The 24632-nt window shown below is 43.8% G+C and overlaps 1 protein-coding gene across 25 annotated transcripts in view; it reads left to right on the forward strand.

The window, feature by feature from the left end:
• The window catches only part of Prom1 (prominin 1), a 104604-nt gene that overhangs the window by 6180 nt on the left and 73792 nt on the right, over positions 1 to 24632 (forward strand). For all 25 annotated transcript variants that reach the window (XM_087584192.1, XM_087584202.1, XM_087584196.1 and 22 more), the window contains one exon: positions 3058 to 3428. In XM_087584192.1, coding sequence (XP_087440318.1) covers positions 3209 to 3428 — 220 coding nt within the window. In that variant the 5' untranslated portion in view covers positions 3058 to 3208. Of the gene's footprint in view, positions 1 to 3057; positions 3429 to 24632 lie in introns of those variants that run through there.

Here is a 24632-nt window from a genome sequence, read left to right on the forward strand (position 1 = left end):
ATCTTTTGGGTGTATGCCCAAGAGAGGTATAGCTGGATCCTCAGGCAGTTCAATGTCCAATTTTCTGAGGAACCTCCAGACTGAATTCCAGAATGGTTGTACCAGTCTGCAATCCCACCAACAATGGAGTGTTCCTCTCTCTCTGCATCCTCGCCAGCATCTGCTGTCACCTGAGTTTTTGATCTTAGCCATTCTCACTGGTGTGAGGTGGAATCTCAGGGTTGTTTTGATTTGCATTTCCCTTATGACTAAAGATGTTGAACATTTCTTTAGGTGTTTCTCAGCCATTCGATATTCCTCAGCTGTGAATTCTTTGTTTAGCTCTGAACCCCATTTTTAATAGGGTTATTTGTCTCCCTGCAGTCTAACTTCGTGAGTTCTTTGTATATTTTGGATATAAGGCCTCTATCTGATGTAGGATTGATAAAGATCTTTTCCCAATCTGTTGGTTGCCATTTTGTCCTAACCACAGTGTCCTTTGCCTTACAGAAGCTTTGCAGTTTTATGAGATCCCATTTGTCGATTCTTGATCTTAGAGCATAAGCCATTGGTGTTTTGTTCAGGAAATTTTCTCCAGTGCCCATGTGTTCCAGATGCTTCCCTAGTTTTTCTTCTATTAGTTTGAGTGTGTCTGGTTTGATGTGGAGGTCCTTGATCCACTTGGACTTAAGCTTTGTACAGGGTGATAAGCATGGATCGATCTGCATTCTTCTACATGTTGACCTCCAGTTGAACCAGCACCATTTGCTGAAAATGCTATCTTTTTTCCATTGGATGGTTTTGGCTCCTTTGTCAAAAATCAAGTAATCATAGGTGTGTGGGTTTATTTCTGGGTCTTCAATTCTATTCCATTGGTCTATCTGCCTGTCTCTGTACCAATACCATACAGTTTTTATCACTATTGCTCTGTAATACTGCTTGAGTTCAGGGATAGTGATTCCTCGGGAAGTCCTTTTATTGTTGAGGATAGTTTTAGCTATCCTGGGTCTTTTGTTATTCTAGATGAATTTGCAAATTGTTCTGTCTAACTCTCTGAAAAATTGGATTGGAATTTTGATGAGGATTGCATTGAATCTATAGATTACTTTTGGTAAAATGACCATTTTTTACTCTATTAATCCTGCCAATCCATGAGCATGGGAGGTCTTTCCATCTTCTGAGATCTTCTTCAATTTCTTTCTTCAGAGGCTTGAAGTTCTTATCGTACAGATCTTTCACTTGCTTGGTTAAAGTCGCACCGAGGTATTTTATATTATTTGGGACTATTATGAAGGGTATCATTTCCCTAATTTCTTTCTCGGCTGTTTCTCTTTTGTGTAGAGGAAGGCTACTGATTTATTTGAGTTAATTTTATACCTAGTCACTTTGCTGAAGGTGTTTATCAGGTTTAGTAGTTCTCTGGTGGAACTTTTGGGATCACTTAAATATACTATCATACCATCTGCAAATAGCGATATTTTGACTTCTTCCTTTCCGATCTGTATCCCTTTGATCTCCTTTTGATTGCACTGGCTAGGACTTCGAGAACTATATTGAATAAGTAGGGAGAGAGTGGGTAGCCTTGTCTTAGTCCCTGACTTCAGTGGGATTGTACCCAAGGACTTTTTAGTGCAAATCTGGAAATCTAGGCACACACACATCAAATGCTTAGTGATAATAGATGATAATTGTAGTTTAAAACAAATTTTAGTATCTGTGTAATTTACCACTTACTTAAAGCAAATTTGCACGCCAATAAGGTGAATGTGACTGTTTGTTTAACGCAGTGCAACCCAAAGATACAGTAATGTGGACGGTGCTGAGGAATTACGGTAAGGAAAATCCCTAGGTTCCTTGTTTTCTGTGATTAAACCATCCTGTTTCTATGAGAACAGAAGCCCTTGTGTGTTAGTAAAAACACTGCCCTCCAGATGGTGCAGCAGTCTGGAATCTGAACTAAGGCATTACTGGCAGTGTCCATTCGTGTTTTGTGGCATACTGGAGGGTGCGCACAGTGCAGGGCTTGTGTATTGTGTGTTCAGAAGCAAAGCTGCAGGGAAGTCTCCTCACGAGACACTGATGGGCTGTGCATGGTAGATCTACTGCATCCAGGTTGCTGGCTGATTTATTTACCCTGGAGAAATGGTGTTAAGAAGCCAGGTGTTTGGGATTCTTTCTTTCATATATTTACCTGCTGAGTAGAGATGCCTTCTGTTAGAATACAAATGATGCTCTCATCACTGCTATCCCCCTCTCCTCCCCAGACATGGGAGTGTTGATGCCCATCATGAGGATTCTTGTTTCTTACCATCTCTTCAAGGTACACAGGAAGCTTTCCTCGGCCCTGCCTCTCACTTCCTGTGTGTCTAGTCAGTGGGGACCGTGGCTTGGAATGGAAGTGTCCCCATCGGATGACCTGATGAGCTTATCAGAAAAGCAGATTTCAATTTCTGTTTGTCAATGACCTTGAGGTCATGCCTTTCCAGCTTTGGTTAGATAGAAAGATGGGTGCCTGAGAAGGTTATCTGTTTGCAAACAGGATGTAAGGAAGCTGTACCTTATATAAGAAGGGGAGCAGAAACTTAGAAAAGCTAAGCACTATTCCATGGCCTGGGAGGGTGAGCTGGAGCATCATAGAGCCCTGCTGTTAGAGCGTGGACTAAATACTGAGAAATATTGAGTTGAGTTATGGCCATATTGTGACTGCCTGGTGACTCCTGCAGGTAACTCCTTCTGTTCATGCTTTGTCACCTATAAAGTGGGATTATGCCTTAAAAGCATGTAGGATGTACCTGGCATACAGTGAGTGTTTGAACATCTGTTTCCAGGAGTAAACAACTTCTTGAACCGTGCCTAATGATTCTAGACCCCAGAAGGGACTGTCTTCTGAATCATCCTATCTTGAAGGAAGGATCCTCCTCCTAGTCCCTACCTGTAGCTCTGGAGCAGGCTGTGTGCTTGGTTTCATCTACTTAGCCCTAAGTGTTTAATTCTAAACCATGTTGCTCCCTCTAGGGTGGGCTCCTGGGGCAGGAAAGGCAGTCTCTGAGTAACCAGTGTTCTTTCTCTCCCTACCAGAGATGTTACTTTGAGTGAATGACCTCCTTGGAGACCATTCTTCTGCTCCCCTTCTTACCAGCCAGGAGGCAGAAGATTCCACAGGTCCAGGAAAGACATAATTCCCTTGAGCTTCCAGAAAGTACCTTATGCCTGGGGGATCAGGCCAACTATGGCTCTCGTATTCAGTGTCCTGCTGCTACTGGGGCTGTGTGGAAAGATGGCTTCAGGAGGTCAGCCTGCATTCGATAACACTCCCGGGGCTTTGAATTATGAATTGCCTACCACAGAATATGAGACCCAAGACACCTTCAATGCTGGGATTATTGACCCTCTCTACCAAATGGTGCACATCTTCCTCAACGTGGTCCAGCCGAATGACTTCCCTCAAGGTGAGTGTTGACCATGGGGAGGATTGATTTGCTTCTCTTGGTTTCTTAGTGACCATGCCATGCATACAGAAGACAATCGGCACTGTACAGTATGAGGTTCAAAAGCATTGACTATACAAGGGCAGAAAATATTTATACAGAATTTAGAAAGATGTGTATTGGTTAAGGCGGGCGAGAAATCAAATTGAATCTTTCTGCTTGGTTGCATTTCCAGTTTATCTTGCTTTGTTTTGCCTAGAGCAATGCATTGTTTCAAATTGTGCATGTTTGTGTGCATGTATACACACACAAAATGAACATTAGGGTAAAAATGCAAGTTCCTTGTCATGAAATGAGAGGTTGATGATTACTGGGCTGGTGTTAGTTGTGTCACTTAAGAATTTAACTCTTCTCCACCCACCACCTAAAAGCAATTTGACACTCTTTAGGGCAAGGACAGACGTGTCCAGACTTGCTTCCAAGACTAACTAACTGTTCCAGTGTGCAAAGAGATTAGTGTGAGACCAGGAGGGCTGGTCACTTCACAGGTACAGGTTCTTTTGTGGTGAGGGCTTTTGTTCTCTGCACACAATACTGATGCTTCTTTGACCCTGTCTGTAATTCCTTAACGTGGAAGCCCCCTGGTTTGTGTGATCACTGACAGTCTTGGGAAGAGGACAATGGCCGGTGGGAAGAATCTGCAGTGTGGCTTGCATTTTTGATGAACTTAGGTTGCACCTCTCCTAAGCTTGTCTTTAAACTACAGAGATTTGAATACTGGCATTGGTTATACAATTGGGGACAGTCCAAAAGATGAACGTGGAAGGCTCTGAAAAAAGATCTTAGATGATTTGGGCTAATGTCTTACGAGGTGTGTGTGTGTGTGTGTGTGTGTGTGTGTGTGTGTGTATGTGTGGGTGTGTGTGATGTGTGGGTGGTGTGTGTGCGTGTGTGTGTGTGTGTGTGTGTGATGTGTGGGTGGTGTGTATGTGTGGTGTATGTGTGGTGTGTGTGCGTGTGTGTGTGTGATGTGTGTGTGATGTGTGGGTGTGTGGTGTGTATATGGTGTGTGTGTGTGGTGTGTGTGGTGTGTGTGTGGTGTGTGGGTGTGTGTGGTGTGTGGGTGTGTGTTGTGTGTGTGTTGTGTGTGTGTTGTGTGTGTGTTGTGTGTGTTGTGTGTGTTGTGTGTGTGTTGTGTGTGGTGTGTGTGGTGTGTGTGTGGTGTGTGGGTGTGTGGTGTGTGTGTGATGTGTGGGTGTGTGGTGTGTGTGATGTGTGGGTGTGTGGTGTGTGTATGATGTGTGGGTGTGTGGTGTGTGTATGATGTGTGGGTGTGTGGTGTGTATATGGTGTGTGTGTGTGGTGTGATGTGTGTGTGTGATGTGTGTGTGTGTGATGTGTGTGGTGTGTGGTGTGTGGTGTGGTGTGTGTGCTATGTTGTTGTTTTCTTTTTTTTTTTTTAGTAAGTTTTTTTTTTTTATGTGCCTTGGTGGTTTTCCTGTGTATATGTTTGTCATGTGAGGGTGCCAGGTCCTCTGGAACTGGAGTTACAGATAATTGCAAACCACCATGTGGGTGCTGGGAATTGAACCTGGGTTCTCTGCAAGAGTAGCCACTGCCTTTGACCATATTTCTAGTCCCTACTGGTCAAGTTTTAAATAGCACTTGCCACAACCAAGAATGAGGGATAGCTTAGATCAGGTTGGCCAGTGGGCATGGGCATGTCTAAGGGGGAAATTGTTTGACTGCTTTAATTGAGGTGGGATGGAACACCCACCCTGAAGGTGGACAGACGGACTTGTAGGCTGGGGAGGAAAGGAAAAAGCAGTAAGCAAGCATGAGTGTGCTCATGTCCTCTGCTCTTGACAGTGCCGGGAATGTAACTGGGTGCTTGGGATCCTGCCTTTTCTTACCTCAATTACTGGACTGTAACCTGGGATTGCAAGCCAAATAAACCCTTCCCACCCCATGATACTTTCTGTCAGGATGCATTAACACAATCGCAGAAATGAAATGAGAACAGGAACCTTTATAGTTTCATTAAAATGCACATTTATTGCCATTTTTATTGTCTTTGAGATTAACCTCAAACAGTCTGAAGTATTCTTATCCAGTTTCTGTTTAAACTTCAGTTCTAAGAAATAAGTCAGTCTGGGCCTTTGGTGTCACTGAAGATGACCTTCAGTTAAACACTGCCTCTGTCGCTGTTTAAAAGAGTAAAGTTGGAAATCCAAATGATGAAAAGAGAAAACAGGAGATGTTAGTGCATATTATCCCAGTTATTTGTTATTGTTGCTTTATTTTATTTTATTTATTTTTTTCTTTTTTTCGGAGCTGGGGACCGAACCCAGGGCCTTGCGCTTGCTAGGCAAGCGCTCTACCACTGAGCTAAATCCCCAACCCTGCTTTATTTTATTTTAAAGACAGGGTTTCTCCATGTAGCCCTGGCTGTCCTGGATCTTGCTGTGTAGATCAGTCTGGCTTCAAACTCACAGAGATCCTCCTGCCTCTGCCTCCTGAGTGCTGGGTTTAAAGGTGAATGGCAGCACTGCCTGGCTTCTGATCATCTTAAAATGTTTATTTGTGTGTGAATCTCTAGTGTATGTGTGTGCACATTTACACATGGGTGAAGTTAGAGGCTGATGATGTTGGATGCCCCCCCCCTTTTTTTACTGCTTTCTACCAGTTATAAACATGCTTGCTACCACACCTGTCTCATTCGGTGCTGGCAGTCTAGTTTCAGGTCCTCATGCTTGTAGGGCAGGTATTTTCCAATGGAACCATCATCTCCCTAGTCCCTAATTATCACTTTTTAAAAATTTATGTTCAAAGCTTAGAATTCAGTTGTTCCAGAGAAGTTGAAGCTATCCCCGTTTCAGTTTAAGGCATATCCTACAACTTGCAAATCCTGCAATCTCTTTCCATGCCCTGTTCTGTGTAACTTCTGGACTTCAGAGGAAGGCTGATTGTACTTTTTTGTTCCTATTTATTTATTCATGTCATGTGTTCTCTGTTTACATGTACACCTGCATGCCAGAAGAGGGCATTCAAACTCATTATAGATGGTCATAAGCCACAAGTTGTTGCTTGGGGTTGAACTCAGGACCTCTGGAAGAGCAGCTGGAAGAGAATCTCTCCAGCCTTACTCTTTGTCCTTTATAAAGCAATCCATTTTCCAAGCCTTTCAGTGACCGGGCTAGCTGAGGATATATCTGAAGGGTTTGAACTCCATCAGAAACATTGTTAGCTAAGAAAAGAGCTATCTGAGGAGTGTGTAAACGTGAACACTCTGAGGGTGTTAGCCTAGCTTGTAGCTTGGGCTCATTATACTGAAGTGAGACATGTCTCTGAGTTGCAGCGGCAGACCAAAGTGGAACAGATTTCCCTCTGAAGGGGAAGATTACTAGAGTATCTCCAGAGCCTAAGAGTGAATTTGACAGTTGACACCTTAGGGTTTCGATTTTCTTCTCCCATCCCAGTTCCTTTTCCATCATTCCACCCAATTACTAGATTACATCAAAACTAGTCTTCAAGTGTCCCTAAGTGGTCTATGTCACCTAGGACGTGAACAAAACAGTCATGGGCTTTTGTCTGGGCCCTGAAATTTCACAGGTACCAAATCACGGGGAAATTGCCTTAGAATATTAACTCAAACAGAAAGATCTGAGACAAGTATGATATGTTGATAGATAGTGTGCTGGCTAGTTTTTTGTCAACTTGACACAGATAGGGTTATCTGAAAGTAAAGAACCTCAGGTGAGAAAATTACAACCGCTGTAAGATCCAACTGTAAGGCATTTCCTTAATTAGTGATTGACTGCGGAGGGCCCCAGCCCATTGTGAGTGGCACCATCCCTGGGCTGGTGGTCCTGAGTTCTATAAGAAAGTAGGCTGAGCAAGCCTTGAGGAGCAAGCCAGTGAACAGCACCCATCCATGGCCTCTGCATCAGCTTCTGCCTTTAAGTTCCTCCCCTGTTTGAGTTCCTACCCTGACATCCCTTGATGATACACTAGGATGTGGAAGGGTAAGGCAAATAAACCCTTTTCTCCACAACTTGCTTTTGGTCACGGTATTTCATTGCAGCAGTAGAAACCCTAACTAAGACAGATGGACTTATCCAGGGACTCTGTTCTTCTGCCTGAAAGTAGACAGTCTTGAAATGAAGAGTTTAGTATAGGCTAAGGATTGGTAAAGGAAGGAATGACACTAGTGTTTGGGCTCTCTCTGCCTGCCATGTATCTTGGGTTCCACCAACATAGTTTACTGAGTTTATCGTTTGTTCTTATGAGAAGCCCATGTTACATCCTGAAGAGGGCTGGGATGGAATGGCCTTGATAGAATGGTACTTGAGACATAGTTTTACTTCTTGGACAAAAGAGAAGAGATAGAATTGATCAAGACTATGGGTAACTGAGCCATGGTACAATGTGTTCTAGAATCCGATGTGGCTATCTCATGAATATCTTCTTGGCTTGCAGTTACTGAGACTGTAAGACTGCCTGCTAGCCTGAGGCTCACTGAGAAGAGAGCCTCTTTGGGTGGCACTGTGCTGAAGGCTGGGAATTCTGAAATCAAGATGGAGTCAGATTCAGCCTCAGATAGGCCCTATAACCCTGGTTGTAAACAGCTGTTTTCTAGCTGGGTTCTTGCATGCTTTCCCTGGTGCATGTTCAGAGATAGAAATGGACATTCCGACACACAGTGATCTCCCTCTCTTTTGCTTTTTGCACCAGGAAGAAATCTCACCATGAACACACTACTTATGTGCTTCACCTAAACCTGGTTATTTCCCAAAGTCCACATCTCCAAATGTCAACATATCAGAGCTCAGTTCATGTATTTGGGAAGAGCGAAGATAATGAATGTTCTATTTTGTGTTCTGTTGTTGTGAAGAGAACCATAGCCAAGACAACTTTTATAAAAGAAAGTATTTCGTTAGGGTTGGCTTATGGTTCCAGAGCTTTTGTCTATTATGACCGTGGCAGGAAGCAAGAGGGCACAAAGGCAGACATGATGCTAGAGAAGTAGCTGAGAATTCTATATCCAGATCCACAGGCAGCAGGAAGAGAGAGCCACTGGGTCTGGCTTGAGCTTTCGAAACTTCAAAGCCCACCCCTAGTGACATACATCCTCCGACCAGGCCACACCTATCCCAACTTCTCAAGCAGTGTCACTCCGTGTCACTAAGCATTCAAATATATGAACTCGTGGGAGCCACTTTTTTTTTTTTAAGATTTCTTTATTTAAAGTATGTGAGTACACTGTAGCTGTCTTCAGACACACCAGAAGAGGGCATCGGATCCCATTACAGGTGGTTGTGAGCCACCATGTGGTTGCTGGGAATTGAACTCAGGACCTCTGGAAGAGCAGTCAGCTCTCTTAACCATTGAGCCATTTCTCCAGCCCCATGGGAGCCATTCTTATTTAAACTACCACAGTGGATACGGTGACTGTTCATGGTATATTTTGGCTAAGGTCAACAAGAGCCAAAAGTGTTGTGAGACAGAGTCTAAGTGGAATTTGGTTTGGGGAAGAATCTGGTTGGTTCTGGGTAGGTAGATCACATGAAGGTGGTGCTCCTACAGTGGTTTAGAGGGATAACTATGAACATATACACACATACGTACATAGGGAAAGTAGGGGGAGAAATGCATGCAATGAACGTAGCGCCCATTACATGTCCAAAGATGCTTCGATCTTAGCTTTTCGCATTTTGTCTAGGCTCCGCCAAACATATTCCTTCCCTTCTTATCTTTTTATAAAACACAACAGCTTTTACAATGTCCGGCAGGGATGATCAAGGCCAAGCTGTTAACTTTCAGATCTTTGTTTCTCAGAGGTGGAATCTTAACCTACTATAGAACTCTTATTTGTGAGGCTTAGAGAGATGTTGTGTATAAAGCCTGTGTTTAAAACCATGGCTGATTGGCACCAAGAAGAATCAATAATTGTGGTTGCTATTAACTTGATTATCTGAGAGGAAAAGTTGGCCAAATATAATGTTTAAGTTGATGTAGGAAGAGGACATGGGATAACACGACTCCCTGGACATCATTAAAATGTCCTTGCTGCTGTTCCCTCAAGAACATTCTACACAGAATTGCCCTGTTGGGATCAGTTCTGTGACTTTGCGGAGTGTCTTGAGTCTGGTTGGCAGGCCTCAAGCAGGGCAGATCCAGGCTTACCCTTCTCAGTGGTCTAACCGGCTCTTCAGTTTCCTCTGCTTTGTCCTTACTGATGATGACCCCAGTAATCCATCTGTAAGGCTTACTTTGCTACCTGTAAATTCACTGAAATCTTTCACAGTTTTTGGAGGTAGGCGATGGCCATAGGTGGAGTGTCAGTTATACTCATATATCTCTTAGCAGGTTGGGAAACTGAGTTAGAAAGAGCACATGTTCAAGTTGCTTGAAAGAGGTAGACTGAGGCAGACTGAGTTTCTGGGACTAGTTATTTCTCCAGTAATCCTTGGTTTCCTGCATGTAATCTCTTTTTTCCTTTTATTTTAATGTGAGGTGCTCTTAAAAAAAAAAAACAAAAAAAAACAAACAAAAAAAAAAAACCCAAAACAACCATGGGTTAGGCACTGCAACAAAAACAACAATAACAACAAATGAAAAGAAAAACAGCTAGAGGTTAAACACTGAAAGAATTAAAATAACCACAAGTCAATATGAAAAACGATAGTCTTTGTGTGTGACATGTGGGGACTGCAGACTGCCCACTGCGGGTGTTAAACAGTGCCTCTTCCAAGTCTACGGCAACATGAATTTGTTCTAATGTAAGACCCCCGCGCCATTCTGAGGAAGCAAGCAAAGGGGTGGGGTTTGGGGGCGGGGAAAAGAAACGTCTGCTATTAGTTTTATGAAATATTCTAAAATAACTGTTCACCCTGCTTTAGCATATTTTTAAATTAGATTTTAGGATGGTTGACCTATTTCGAAAAGTATTTCCAGACTAATGTCATTTGCCCCTGGGCTGTGGCGCGTGCGGGCTCTGGCGCATATGGGCATGGCATTGGCTATAAGGTAGAATTGGAGCAGGAGGGTGAGTGAGGCTGGGTTCCCATGAGTTTGGGGTCTCCTCAGGACATTAGGGTATACACACTTCTATCCTAGGGCCAAATAAACTTTTAGCTGAGATGATCAAGGGAGTAGAACATCAGGACAGAGGGTTACGCCGTGGCCCTCAGTGAGGCATGAGATTCCCTCTGCCTCCCATCAGAACCAGAGACCTTAGCATCCCCTGCCTCCTCCCAGCCTGACCTTTTTTGCCTCAACTCTCAAGTCCCACAGTCTTGGTTGTATAGATTTAAATTTGCCCATGTTTCGGGCTTCAGATTAGCTCCCTGAAGAGAGCACAGCGGCTCGTTTTCTTCCATCCCCAATTCTAACCCCCCAGGGAAGACAATTAGTGTTGGACCCTCTCAGTAACTATGGCCAGGGTGGTGCTGAGTGAGCCTGGGTCTGCTGTGAGCGATCAATGTCACCACAACATCAGAACCAGAGAGAGGAGGTTCCAGGAAAGTTGCTGGCCAGGTGAACAGCCCAACAGGTGTGCCTGCACTAGGTACCATTTTGATAGCACCTGAACGTTCTCACCTAATCCACACAAAGTAGCCATTGTCTTCTTGCGGATCATGTGACTCATGTTGGCACTGGACTTTGCCAAAAATAAGTTCACAATGGGAAAAAAATGATTGGTCTTGTTCTCTCTTCCTTCTGGTGTAAGTGTCTTTGATGATGGCCTGTCCTTCCTTCTCTCCTTTCTTCCCAGCAACTTTACAGGATTAGATAAGTTGGCCAGTCTGATTTAGGTCCTCTTAGTACCTATTTCTACAGAAGCTGAGGCCAGAACACTGAATGGAATGCCCAGGTCCTGCATCTAGCCAAGCATAACAAGGAAAGTGAAATTCAAAAGGCTCAAGAGACAGGGCCGCAATGTCCCCTGTGTTGCTGGCCCAATGAACACTACTGAGCATCTTATTTTATGTTTGTGTGTGTGTGTGTGGGGGGGTATATGTACTTGTGTGTGCATGTATGTATGTATGTTTGTGCATTCTTGTGTGCTTGCATGGCTTGTGTGTTCGTGTATATGCATGTGTGCTTGTGTGTGTGCATGAACTTGTATGTTTACATGTGCTTGTGTTTGTGTGTATGTGGGAGTGCCTGTGTGCTTCTTTGTGCTTGCATGTGCTCCTGTGTGTGTTTGCTCGTGCATGACCACATGTGTGTGTCAGCTTGGATGGGCAATGGGTGTACCAAGGTATGACAAGCACTTCACTCCTGCGTCTGCACCGCCATGCTTCTGAACTATAAGACACATCCTGCCAACTATTGCCTTGTTCCTTTGTGCAAAGTCCCTCTGGTTGAAATGTGATCCTTTCTTTCTTTAGCTCATAACAAGCAGCAGGAAAAGTCTTTCAAAGGACTCTGGAAGCAGGGCTTCCTGCTCTGTGGGGCCCTGCCCTGGAATGGCTCACGAGTTTCCTCTAGCCCCTGTAGGAAGCAGATTAGTGTGAATGTACTCATGAGAGGCACCAAAGCAGCTGCAGGATGAGGCCGGGCTGGTGGGGAATCAACCTGGGTCTCTAGAGTAAAGTATGGTCTTTATAGGGCTATGCCAGGTCAGAGCTGCCAAGCAGGATGAATGCAGAGAGATCAGAGAGCCCCCACCGTGTGACTGGGGTCTAGACTTAGAAAGTCACTGTGCTCTGACTGATGATGAAGAAAGAGCCTGGGCCCTAGATCAGCCTCCTAGCTTTACTAGCTCTGTGATGTTGAGCAAGTTACTCAACCTCTCTGTTCCCCTGGAAGATGACAGTTGATCACAGGCTCTACCTTGGGGAAGGGGGGTCACGGTATGTAAGTATTAAGTAAATATTTATAAAGCACTTAGAATAACACGTGATATTAACACTCAATGGTGTTTATTTGTTTAGCAAGTAATGTAAGCATGTTTATAATCTGTATTGGTTAAACCCAAGCTTGATCACAGAGACAAGAGAAGCAGTTATGTGACCCTTGAATACTGGCTTGTAGTGGTAACAGATGGTCACAGTTTGGGTCACTTACACAAGCCCTAAAATATGCTAGGAATAAACCGGAAGCCAAAAGTCCAAAAATTAAGGTGTAAGCACAGCTTTGCTCTCTTCTACAGCCCTTGGGGGTGAATGTTCCTTGCTTCTTCCAGTCTGATGGTGCTGAGTGTCCCTTGGCCTGTGTGGGGTCGCCGCCATCGGTCTGTCTTTCTCTCTTTAGGGCCCTGCTCCTCCAGGATGCTCTCACCTCGGCATACTTAACTCATATGTAAAGACTTTCCACAAACAACATTTGCAGCTTCTAGGGTTGGGATTCCGATATTTAATCGTCTCCACTCAACCCCCTATACCTTTCCTGTTCTTCCCTGGTTCTCTGAATAACCTGATACAGCTCCCGGATGCTAAGCCTCAAGATCTATTCTTAGAAAATGAACCAGATTGTAACCTGGTTTGTCCCAGTGCAAGCACTCGAATTCCAGTTCTGCAAAGCCTTCCTTCCTGGTGCAGTTTGGCTAAGAACATTGGCTGAGGTACCTGCCTTCCAACAGGCTCACAAACTGATTACCACCTCACCCTACTCCAGTCAGCTCTGGCACAGGCCATATGAATGATATGCTCATGGATTTTCTGATAGTGGTGGAGAAAGGAGAGGAGGCTCCACAAGGACTAGCATTTGAACTGAGCTTTGAAGTACATGGTTGAGTCCCAGAAGCAGGGAGAAGCTGAATGATGCAAACACAGACCCAGAAAAGGACCTTGAGAGCAGGAGAGTGGGGAAGAGGGCAGGGTGTGTAGACTGATGCATGTCAGATAAGCTGTGGAATGCCCATAGAAGGCACTACAGCAGCAGGAATAAGGGATCACTAGGAAAACCTACACTCCTGACCACAGACAGCTCCCTGCAGGAGGCCACAGTCTCTGGAAAATTCCTTGTGTGTCTGGAGTAGGGCTAGCTCACTGTTCCTCTAGCTTCAGGGCCATCTGGGAGTTTAGAGGAAACATGAATTCTTGGGCTTTTCACAACATTCTTATAGTCATCGCTTACTTTTTAAAACACCGAAAAAGAGAAAAAACAAAGTCAAAGCAAAAATGTGTGCACAGATCAACATGGATAAACTATCAAATTGACCTTTCACAAACGTCACACATCCACAGGAAGGAGAAGACCTGAGCCCACAAGATCACACCTGAAACTTACTTTTGGTCACTGTCTACCACTGTCTGCTGGTCTGCCACCTTGCAGTGACAAGGACTAGTTATTATTCATATAGAGTCATCCCAAACATAATCTTGGTTCTAGCTTCTCTCCCTGAATGTGCTATTTATGAGAATATTGCTATGTCTAGCTGTAAACAATCTTTCTTCACTGTATACTACTCTACTATGTGTATACATATGTCTGAGATTGCTAATCCAACCAACTGAATTGGTATTTAAGGGTTCCCGGTTGAGTCATTGCACATTGTACTGTTATGAACATTTTCCTGTATGTCTTTCAGTGACTTCATACACAATTCTGATCATGTGAGTTGCTGGATTTTTTTTTTTCTCCACCAATACTACCAACTTTAAAAGATATACTGAATCTTTTGAAAAATTACTAAGGACTCTGGATGGTTCATTTGGTAAAGTGCTTGCCCGGCAAACATGAGCACCTGAGTTCAGATCCTCAGAACTCGCATACAAAGCAAGGCGCATTCCCGTAACCTGAGCCCTGGGGATGTGAGAGAAACAGGCAGATTCCTTAATCTCCTCTGCTAAGGCAATGAGCTCCAGGCTCACTGAGAGACCCTGCCTTAAAAAAGGAAGGGCAATCCAGAAAAGAAACCAGACATCGGCCCCTGGCTCTCACACATGCACACACTAACATACATGTCTCGGTACACATGGATAAGAAAAAATTACTAGGGAACATTTGAGATGTATACAAGAGCAGGGGCAGGGTCTAATGGGACCCACCCCTTTCCAACAACACTCTCCTTTTTCCAATTCCTTTTCCCAATGCCTCACCCTTTATTTTGAAACAAATTCTAACCACTTTATCATTCGATCTACAGCTGGCTAAATGTGGTGATGCAGAGTCTATGGATAAGGTTCCTTGGCTGTATTTACAAAGGTCAGATAAAAGTTTGCATCTGAGGCAAAACAATTTATAGGTAATTTACATAGCGTCAACCCAAAAGTCAGATAATGTTTGGTTGTGTCCTTTTCAGATGTTCCTCCTACGGTGGCCCTGTTAGTCCAGATCTTATTGATTCAACCTGTTCTCTAATAGGTTTCAACTTTGAGAAGGAATGTGATAGATACTCTGGGAAAGTTGTGGCTTGATATTTTCACACACGGGGCATCTTTTCATGCTTATTATAACATTTCTTAAGTTAAAAATAGCTCCTTTAATCAAGGACTTAAAACATCCATTGGCCAATTGTTTGATATACAGCCAATTTTGCCTTTATTCTGAGTTAACTGAAGTTCCAAAATTAGTGTTTCTGATATAAATCCTGCTCACAATGCATCCTTTATAATTTCAGGTTTCTTTGTTTTGATTTCTTTGAAGTATAGCAAAAGCGAAAAAACGCTTCAGTTTACAGTGCCAGATTTGTAGTTTATTTTTTCCTCAGACATCAAAATTACTGGCCTTTGTATTTGATTTATTTGTGTGTGTGTGTGTGTGTGGTGTGGGGAATTGGACCTACCTCCTTCCTTATACAAGTAAGACCTATGCCTTCCCACTGAGCCACGCCCCCACCGAGCCACGCCCCCACTGAGCCACGCCCTCACTGAGCCACGTCACCATCTGTTTGACTTAGTTTTTCCGCACTCAGTGTCTTTACATTCATGTTTCTTCACTTCATGTGATACTTAGTCATAACACATTCATAATCGTATTTATTATATATAAAAAATAGCTTGTCAGCAAATTCAGTGTCATAGACTGAATTACCTACCTACTTGACCACAATCCATATGTGTAGGGGGATTTCCCCTAATTACTTGATTGGCTAATAAAGATGACCAGAAGTCAATTGCTTCTTGTTCAGTGTGATTGCGAAGATAAGGAGGTGTGTTTTCCCATCCAAGAGAGAAGGAGGAGAGGGAGAAAGAAAAGGGCTTTTGGGGCAAGGCAGTGAAGAGAAAGGACATGCAGAATGTAGGCTGGGGAGATGTTAGACTGTGGCAGCCTCCACCGGAAGAATTCCAAGATAGAATAGCTGATGAGTTTAGGACAACAGATTCCGTGCCCAGCAGTAATGTCATCTGGTTGGTTTTGAATATTAAGATTGTCTGGTGTTTTCAATTCTTGACGATTCAGGTGGCAAGTGAGAGGGTGCAGCTGTGTGGTGGCCCTCGGCAGAGCCCGCCGCTGGGGTGGATGGAACTCGAATGGTAGCTCCAGGCATTCTCAGCAGGGACACCTGTGGCTTAGCTAGAGGTCACGATCTCAGGCCTTTGCACCAGGCAAGGAATGGGAACAGGCTGGGTGAAACCACCATTGCCGATATCTAGCCGGAACAAAAATTGGTTCATTTTAAAATTACATGCTACACGTATATGGAAGTCCTGCTCCCAGTACCACAGAAGATAACCTCATTTGCAAATTAGGATCATTGAGAATGTAATTTATAGTTAAGATGAGGCCATACCAGAGCAGACTGGTGCCATGGAGAGTTTTTGTGTGTGAGTTGAGTGTGTGCGCATGTGTGTGTCTGCCGGCTCGCACGTGCTCTTTTGTGTATGTGGGCACTCATATCTGTGAGTGTGTGTGTGTGTGTGTAGGCCAGAGATACATATTGAGTGCCTTTCTCCACCTTCTCCCACTGACCATAGAGCTTGCTATTTAGACTAGACTGCTTCCTAGTGAGCCCTTCTCTTGTCTCTGCCTCACTGGTGCTAGAGTCGAAGATGAGTGCAGTGCCAGGCTTTCCTTGGATGCTGGGGAATCTCAGGTCTTCATCCTTGCACTGAGTCATTTCCTTAGCACATGGTGTCTGTCCTTCCAGAGGAGAAAATCTGGAGACAGACAGACAGGGAAGATGCTATATCTAAGTTGTTGTGTCTTCCCTGCTGAACAGGATCAGACCCAGGATTTACAGCTGGCCTTTGCTAGCTCCTGGGTGTAACTATCCTGTCAGGATTGAAGACACTAGACAAAGTTTTGCTCCTCTTTTTGGCCATCGAACCACTGAAACAATGAACCTCAAGAAACTGGAATCTCCCTAGGAATCTCACGCTTGGAGAAGGAAAAGGCTGAAGCTCAGAGTCTTCCGAGGATGAATTTGTCTCCGAGGAAAACATGCGCCCTGCTGATAACTTTCCTAATACTCTGCAGTAGAGACTAGGGCAGACAGACAGATGGGTCAGTGGCTGGCAGAACCACACTCTGAGCAGCACTGAGTAGGTTCTCCCTTCTGTTTAAAACCAAATCCCATGTCGGGACCAACACTGTACTTTGGGGGGTTCCTGGATCTCTTTGTCCCCGCTTTTTTTCCAGTGTCGTTACACCGAATAAGCTTTCTTTCTCTGCCTTTTTGCTATTACTTGTCTGTTGGAGTAATGAGGATGAGCGGTCAAGTCTAGCTTGTTGGGGGCTGCTAGACCTCATCTCTGACCCTAATAACCTCAGAGACAGAGATAACTTTCAACTGAAACATTAATACCTTTTATTCAGTCTTTTTTAACATTTCAGTGTTATGAGATCGTGTCTTCCAGGCTTGTCTTAAACTCACTTCTGTCTTAGTTACGTTTCTACTGCTATAATAAAATACCACGGTCACCACAACTTGAAGAAGGCGTATCATTGGGCTGATAGATCCAGAGGGTTAGAGTCCACAACAGTGAAGCAAATTCAGGGCAGCAGGAATGGCTGAGAGCTCACATACGATCACCAGCAGGAGGCAAAGAAAAGATGCTAGGAATGGCACAAACTGAAATGAAAAAGTCTATCCTCGGTGACAACAAGGTCACACCTCCCAGTCCTTCCCAAACAGTTCCGCCCACTGGTAAAACTTTTAAATTGTATCTATTTCAATTTGATTCTTATTTTCTTTTTTTTTAAAAAAGATTTATTTATTTATTTTATGTATATGAGTACACTGTCTCTGTCTTCAGATACTCCAGAAGAGGGCATCAGATCCCACTACAGATGGTTGTGAGCCACCCGTATGGTTGCTGGGAATTGAACTCAGGACCTCTGGAAGAGCAATCAGCATTCATAACCACTGAGCCATCTCTCCAGCCCAAATTTTATTTCTTAGTAAATATGGTTAAATTGGTTTTGTTTTCCTCAGATCATTTGGGCTTTATCCTATAGATATTGAAATATAATGTGGTATTCTTATTTTTTCTAGTGGTTTATAATTTCAGTTTCGATCCTCCCTCTTGCCTAGTATGACTAGTGACATTTGAGGAACTTTTACCTTATTAAAAAGTTGTGATAAAGTTGGTATGCTCTATTCATCTAAAAATGTTGATGTTTTCAACAGCACACACGGGCTTTGTCCTGAGCCATGAGCTACATGCGGACTCAAACGCCCCTCTTTGCATTGTCTCTCCTTGCTGTTCTTTGGAACTCTCTGTGACGCTTGTCTTCTTAGGATGTTGTTGAAGCTGTGTGTGCTACAGAAGAAAACAAGCCAAGAAAACAAAAGTGGCCTCTTTCCAGTTTCCAGTTTCTCTTACCCAATTACCCTGAGTAGTTCCAGGTGTCTGTTGCTGGGACACTGGAGAGCAGTGTCTGTCCCCTTTTAACCACCAGAGTAAGCTTTCTGCTGGGGCCATCTTTGTGTATTTCTTTTCCAGTTGGTTTACATGGATGGTTGCTCTGGGGTGGTGCAGTGTCTGCCTGATGGGTAATTGACACTGGGATCTCAAAGATCACCATCTTCGTCTATTCCTACTTGATCTTCCTCTAGCAGGAATCTGTGAATTCCCGTTCATGGCTTTCTAGTTTCTCAGTTGGATGTTCTACTTATTAAATATGACAGGTATAGTAATTGAGTCAAAGGCTCTCTTTGTCTGGTCTGGGTGTGGGGTGGGGGAGGAGGTTGCGTATGCTTTGATATCCTCTTAGGAAGTGGCTGACCTAGAAGCTCAGCCTAATGAGATTTGGATGTGAGCATCTGGAGGGTAACTGAGTGAGGCACGCTGAGGGTGGGGTCCCAGGCTTACTGACACTGTCTCGCATTTCTTTAAAGAGCCACTGCAAACACAACTCGTGCACAGCAATAAAGCTGAGCAGAGGTGACTGTGTGCTTCTGACATGCCAGCCAAGTCAAGGTCCGTTGACTTTGGAAATAGGAGATTCCTGAGTCTATAACACAGAGCTGCTCCTCCTTGCTGTAGACTCCTTCTTGTTGCAGGCTCGTTCCTCACAGGGAAATTGAAACAGGGGAAGAAGTATGGGTCAGATCTCTCTCTTGCTTTTTGGCAGAACTGTCTTCCCAAGCTGAGGCTGTCGCTCTCCTGGATCATGGCCTAGGTGGGCCTTCAATACATGTAGCAAAGGCAAAGGCTATGATGCTTATACCATCTGGCTTCTCCACAGTTCCTGAAACTCACTAGTATCCCCCTGCCTCAGGTCTATCTGTATTTCCGTTTTGAACCACTCTATTGGGTGGTTTATTTCTCATTTCCCTCCAATCTTTGTTTGGATTTTATTTCTTCAAACCGTCACCCCACTCTCCATTTTTTTCTTCATTTCATGTACCCCAATATTACAAAGGTGCCCTGCTTCTCTGGGGTTTTATCTTCTGTGCTTTTGGTAACCCATGATCTAGAATTTTTAATTGAAAATTTCAGATATAAACTATTTATAAACTTTCAGGTTGTGTGTTGTTCGGAGAAGTGTGATAAAATCTGTGTCTTCCTGACCCATTCTGACCAGGTCATGAACCATCTCCTTATCCACAGTATCCATGCTGTATATGCCACCTGTCCATTAGCCATCTCTGCTGTCACATTTATTGGTGTGATATTGGACAATACTTATGTCAAGTAGCCCTTGTTTTCCTAAATAATACTGAAACACGAGAGTAGGGATGCTGGTGGTTTTATTTCAGCAAAGTATAATAATTCTAACTGTATTATTAGTTATTGTTCTATTAGATGTGCCTAATTTATAACTAGATTGCATGTAGTAAAAAAAAAACAGTTTATCTAGGGTTTGGTACTTTATGCACTGTTAGGCATCCACTGAGTGTCTTGAAACATATCCCTTCCCTTCCAAAAAAGGACAATCCCTGTGGAGTATTTGTTCATTTCATGTCTCAATCAAAGCATCTTACTGGAAGAGCTCAACTGACTTTGTTCATTTAACTTTATAATTCTGCATCCCCAGAGCCTGGAATGGTATTTATCAAGAGCTGGAATTTATTGAGAGCGCAGTAAACATATTACTGGATGCTCAGTAAACATTTGCTGGCTATGTGAGTCCTATCTCCAGCCCCGTGCTGGCTTCTGCTCACTTCTGAATGTCTTCAGCCTTTCTGTCCTGACTTTCTGGACTGCAGTCACTCCTGCTTTTTAGTTTCCAGAAACTGTGCAAGCTCCCTCCTGACCCTGGGGGACTTGGCACGAGCCCAGCCTTCTGTCCAAATGTATCCCCTTAGTGGTGGGCATTTTCTTGCAGAGCTGGGGTACAAGTTAAGTGGGTCCAGGCAGTGGAGCTGTAATTTATTCTGAGAGTGGTCAACTGTTGGATGTAATCAGGAGAAACAGAGTACCCCAAAACACCGAAGCGGGTTCTCCATCAGCAAAATTATCCCTCCTCTTATATTCTTGCATTCAAAGGCACTAGCAAACCCCTCAAAAAACAAAACTAAGAAATGCCCAACCTTTCAACGGTTTTCAGAGATCATATCTTAACGATCAGTGCACACAGGTTATAGTTTGCCTTACCACGCTTCAGTTCAGGCACTAGTTCAGTTAAAGGCACTAGAGTTATGCATGCCTTTAACTTTTCTTTGCCCTTCAAATATTTACCCCCAGGAGGGTATTTGTCATGCAATGCCATTTTCAATGGTTTTGAAAGATTCGCAGTTCATCAGAAGGTCTCTAATGCTTTATGCTACCCCTGAACTGAAGTGTGGTAAGGCAAACTATAACCTGTGTGTGATGATCGTTAAGATATGATCTCTGAAAACCGTTGAAAGGCAGGGCATTTCTTAGTTTTCCTTTTTGAGGGGTTTGCCAGTGAAAGGGTTATGTTTTCTTTTGAAATTTTTTTAATTCGGTTTTTTTTTTTTTTTTTTTTTTTTTTTTGCAACAGCAGAACTCTCTATAGAACTCCGTGGCTCACCTGGTCACTGGAAACCAGCCCTAATTAGGCCACTTGGTGTGAGGGAAATTGTTATTTTGGGGAGAACATAAACATCTGGGTGCTTTCTTTTACAGAGAGCGCTAAGGCTCTGGGACAGCGAGCTTGCTTGCTTAGGACCACACCGTTTATGTCAGCTAACAGGACAAGCTAGCGAGAGAGTGGACCAGGTGTGGGAGTGGGTGAGGCATTGCAGGTGTGGGTGTGGGGTGTTTGGCTCTTGAGGACTAAGCACACAGAGGCAGAGTGTCCTCCATGTCATTCCAAAATGAATTCCCAGTGCTTGGGATACAGTGGCGACCCCCGCTTTGTTGACTACAGAAGCTCATGGCAGTGTAACTTATCTCAAGCACAGCAGATCTATCCACGTGATTTCTATTTTATAGAAAGTATATGTTCCTATAAGATACACAGAAAGAAGAAAGGAAGGGTGTGTGCTCACCTGTAGATAACTGTGTGCATTTGGGCTGCTGTTTCTCAAACTACTGTGTTGTTGGGTAAAAAAGTTTAAATCATACCATATTCCCAGATTGAATGCAACTCAAGAAAAAAATGCGGATATCTAAATTCATTTAAGACATTTACCCACAGGTCTGCCTGTGTGTATCTAGAACTGTCTATGCATGGGGATTCAATCATTTATTTATGTATGTATTTATTTATAATTTTATTTTATTTTTTACTTATTCACTTTACATCCTGCTCACTGCCTCCCTCCCAGTCATCCCCTCCCACAATCCTTCCCCAATGATTTATTATTATTATTATTATTATTATTAATGAAACTCAAAGAAAAGGTTACACATTTCCAAGACAGCCTGAAAGCAAACCCTTGGGCTGTAAGGAAATCAGGTTTTAGCTGATGTTGTGTGCTTGGGGTCTTCATGTTCAGTGATGATTTGCAGCTGTGTTTTAAGTATATAAGAGCATCCCTCTTTGTGGCTTAATAAGGAAGCCGAAGGGAAAGAAACACAAGAGAGAAAACTTCAATTTTAAGTGCATGCTTATATTTCTAGATTATTGTTCTCAAGGAAAACACTCCCACTTGCACAAGGGCTAGTTTCCTGCATCTCGTTTCCGTGTCTTGTCTAGAGCATGCAAGTTTTACTACACACTTGGCACAGATGCATGGCTCTGGGTTCAGGCTCTGGGATTTACGTGGGAGAAAAAGCATTTTCTTCCTTAAGGAATGAGCAATTAATTCATTCATTAATTAATTCATTAGTTGTGGAAACAAGATGTATTGATGCTGAGTGAGTAGTCAGTGTAAGACAGGGATTGTTAAATGGCATGAACTGGGTAATGAGCTATAAGCACTCAATGTTAGAGGAGTCAGCTGAGGACCTACAAGGGCGCTTCCAACTATCCATGGCTCCAGTTCCAGGGATCCAGTGCCTCCGTGTCAGTAAGTGGGGGCAGCCACGGGTACACAAACAGTGCACAGACATGCTTACACATGCATGCATAAATATAAAACAAACATGACCCTTTTAAAATGAGATATGCCAGTATGGGAAGACTCAGTGAATCCCTAAGGTTTCCATGGCAAGGTGGAAAATGGACCAATGGATCATACAGCAAATGCATCAGAGCAGGAAAATTCATTCACATCCCATATCGAAAACAGACTTAAAAGCCAGGGGGCAATGGTGCCAGCTAAGCAGGCCTTTAAGCCCAGGAATTGGGAGGCAGAGAGAGGCAGGCAGATCTGAGTTCCAGGACAGTGAAGAATGCATAAAGAAACCCTGCTTAAAAAAGGGGGGGGGGGTTGGGGATTTAGCTCAGTGGTAGAGCGCTTGCCTAGCAAGCACAAGGCCCTGGGTTCGGTCCCCAGCTCCGAAAAAAAGAAAAAAAAAAAGAACAAAGAAAAGAACCTTAAAAGATGAGCAGTTTGGGTCATATCAAAGTAAAATACCCAGAGTTATGAAGTGACTGGGCGACTCTTGTATTACCTCTCTGCAGGCTCAGATGTCCACACTGTCTGCAATCCAAGCTACTTACTGGGACAAACTGAACTGGGACATAGACAGAAGGAAGGGGCTAACTCCCACTAAGCCAGAGGGAAAAGAGGTTTGCAAAAATGTAGAAGGTGGGGTTGGGGATTTAGCTCAGCAGTAGAGCGCTTGCATAACAAGCGCAAGGCCCTGGGTTCGGTCCCCAGCTCCGGAAAAAAAGAAAAAAAAATGTAGAAGGTAACACCGTCCCTCTCACTTTTTATTTATGCTATATATGAAAAGTTGTTTATTTGGTGTGGTGGTTGGTGTGGTGTTTTTGAGACAAAGTGCTGCTGTGCAGTGCAGACCTGCCTTGCAATCAATCATGAGAATTCTCCTGCATCAGCCCACTCGTACCCACACTGACTTTACATACAAACCATGCCTGGTTTGGAAGGGATTCATTATTGTTACTTTTAAATTAATTAGAGAATGGATGTTAAACATCTTCAGTTTAACTCTAAACTTGGTCAGTGTGGTGGTTTTAGGCTGTCAGGAAGTGGCACTATTAGGAGGTGTGTGTGGCCTTGCTGGAGTAAATGTGGCTTTATTGAACAAAGTGTCTTGTCTGCGGGTCTCAGCAGCTTCTCCAGCACCGCGTCTGCCAGCACGCCACCATGCTTTCCAGCGTGATGACCACGAACTAAACCTCTGAACTGTAAGCCAGCCCCAGTTAAATGTTTTCCTTTACAAAAGTTGCCCCGGTCATGGTGTCTCCTTACAGGAATACAACCCTCACTAAGAGAGTAAGGATGGACAAATACAAACAAGAGCCTCGTTATGAACCAGAATAGCCATTACCTGCTTAAAGAGGTATCTGAGATCCCAAAGTCTTAGGACTTCTGGATTGAGCAGGTTGCATCCCAGTCTCCGGCAAAAGCCCTTTCTTTGGAGTGCAAGGTGTCTAAATGCAGCCTGCAAAGCCACACTGTCTACCCCGACTCGGTGGTGGGGATCTAGGTCTGAAACCTCTGCCCCAATCCTCAAGACAAGAGACTAAGAATGAAAGCAGCACAGGAGAATCGTGTCAAAGGGGCCTGGGGACACCAAGGGAGTTGGGCCTTGTGGACTGTGTAGAATTCATACATAGGGAAGGAGGTGATGATTCAAACAGTGGCCAAGACAGAGGGAAGCAAAGGCAGCCTGGTCTCACTCGCCTTCAGGATTTTTTGTTTCCTAGCTGACTTCCTTCAGTATACACCTAGGTCTCAAGCTGGGCCCAGTGAGCCCTGTACCATTCTCCTGTAAAGTGTGTGGGAACCTCAAAGGCTACTGCATCAGACTTACGCTGAGCTTACGTGCTCTTAGATTTTGCTGGTGGGAATCTATAAGTCAGCGCTCTTGGACTCTTGTGGTGTTACATGTATGTCTCTGTGGAAGGGCTGGAGTACTTGTTTGCATTCAGTGCCACTGTCCTAACCATGGTTCAGGGGTCCCCCACATAGCTCTAAGCTATGAAACCTCATTGTTAACTTGTGTGTTAAATCAACTTTCCATTTTATAAAGAGACCATCGTGATACTCAAGTCCAATGTAAAGATTGCAAACGGATTTGTAAACGTATAATAAGTTAATGACACCGGGCTTTATGACAGAAGTCTGAACAGCAATTCCAGCTGCTCGAGAAGCTGAGGCAGGAGAATCACAAATTCAAACCGTCCTTAGACTACTGAGCCAATTCAAAACTAGCCTAGGAAACTTCGAGAGACATTGTCTCAAAGTAAAACATACAAAGGGACTGGGGATACGGTTCCTTGGCAGAACATCTACCTAGCATGCACAAGGCTGTTTAGTGCTCAGTAATGCCCCAGCTCCCAAAAGTTAACTTCCCCGACGTGCTGCCATTGTGCAAAAGGGGAAGACCAGGAGTATTTTGC

The sequence above is a fragment of the Rattus norvegicus genome, chromosome 14 (genome assembly GCF_021556685.1).
Source record: "Rattus norvegicus strain SHRSP/BbbUtx chromosome 14, alternate assembly SHRSP_T2T, whole genome shotgun sequence".
Taxonomy (NCBI): Eukaryota; Metazoa; Chordata; class Mammalia; order Rodentia; family Muridae; genus Rattus; species Rattus norvegicus.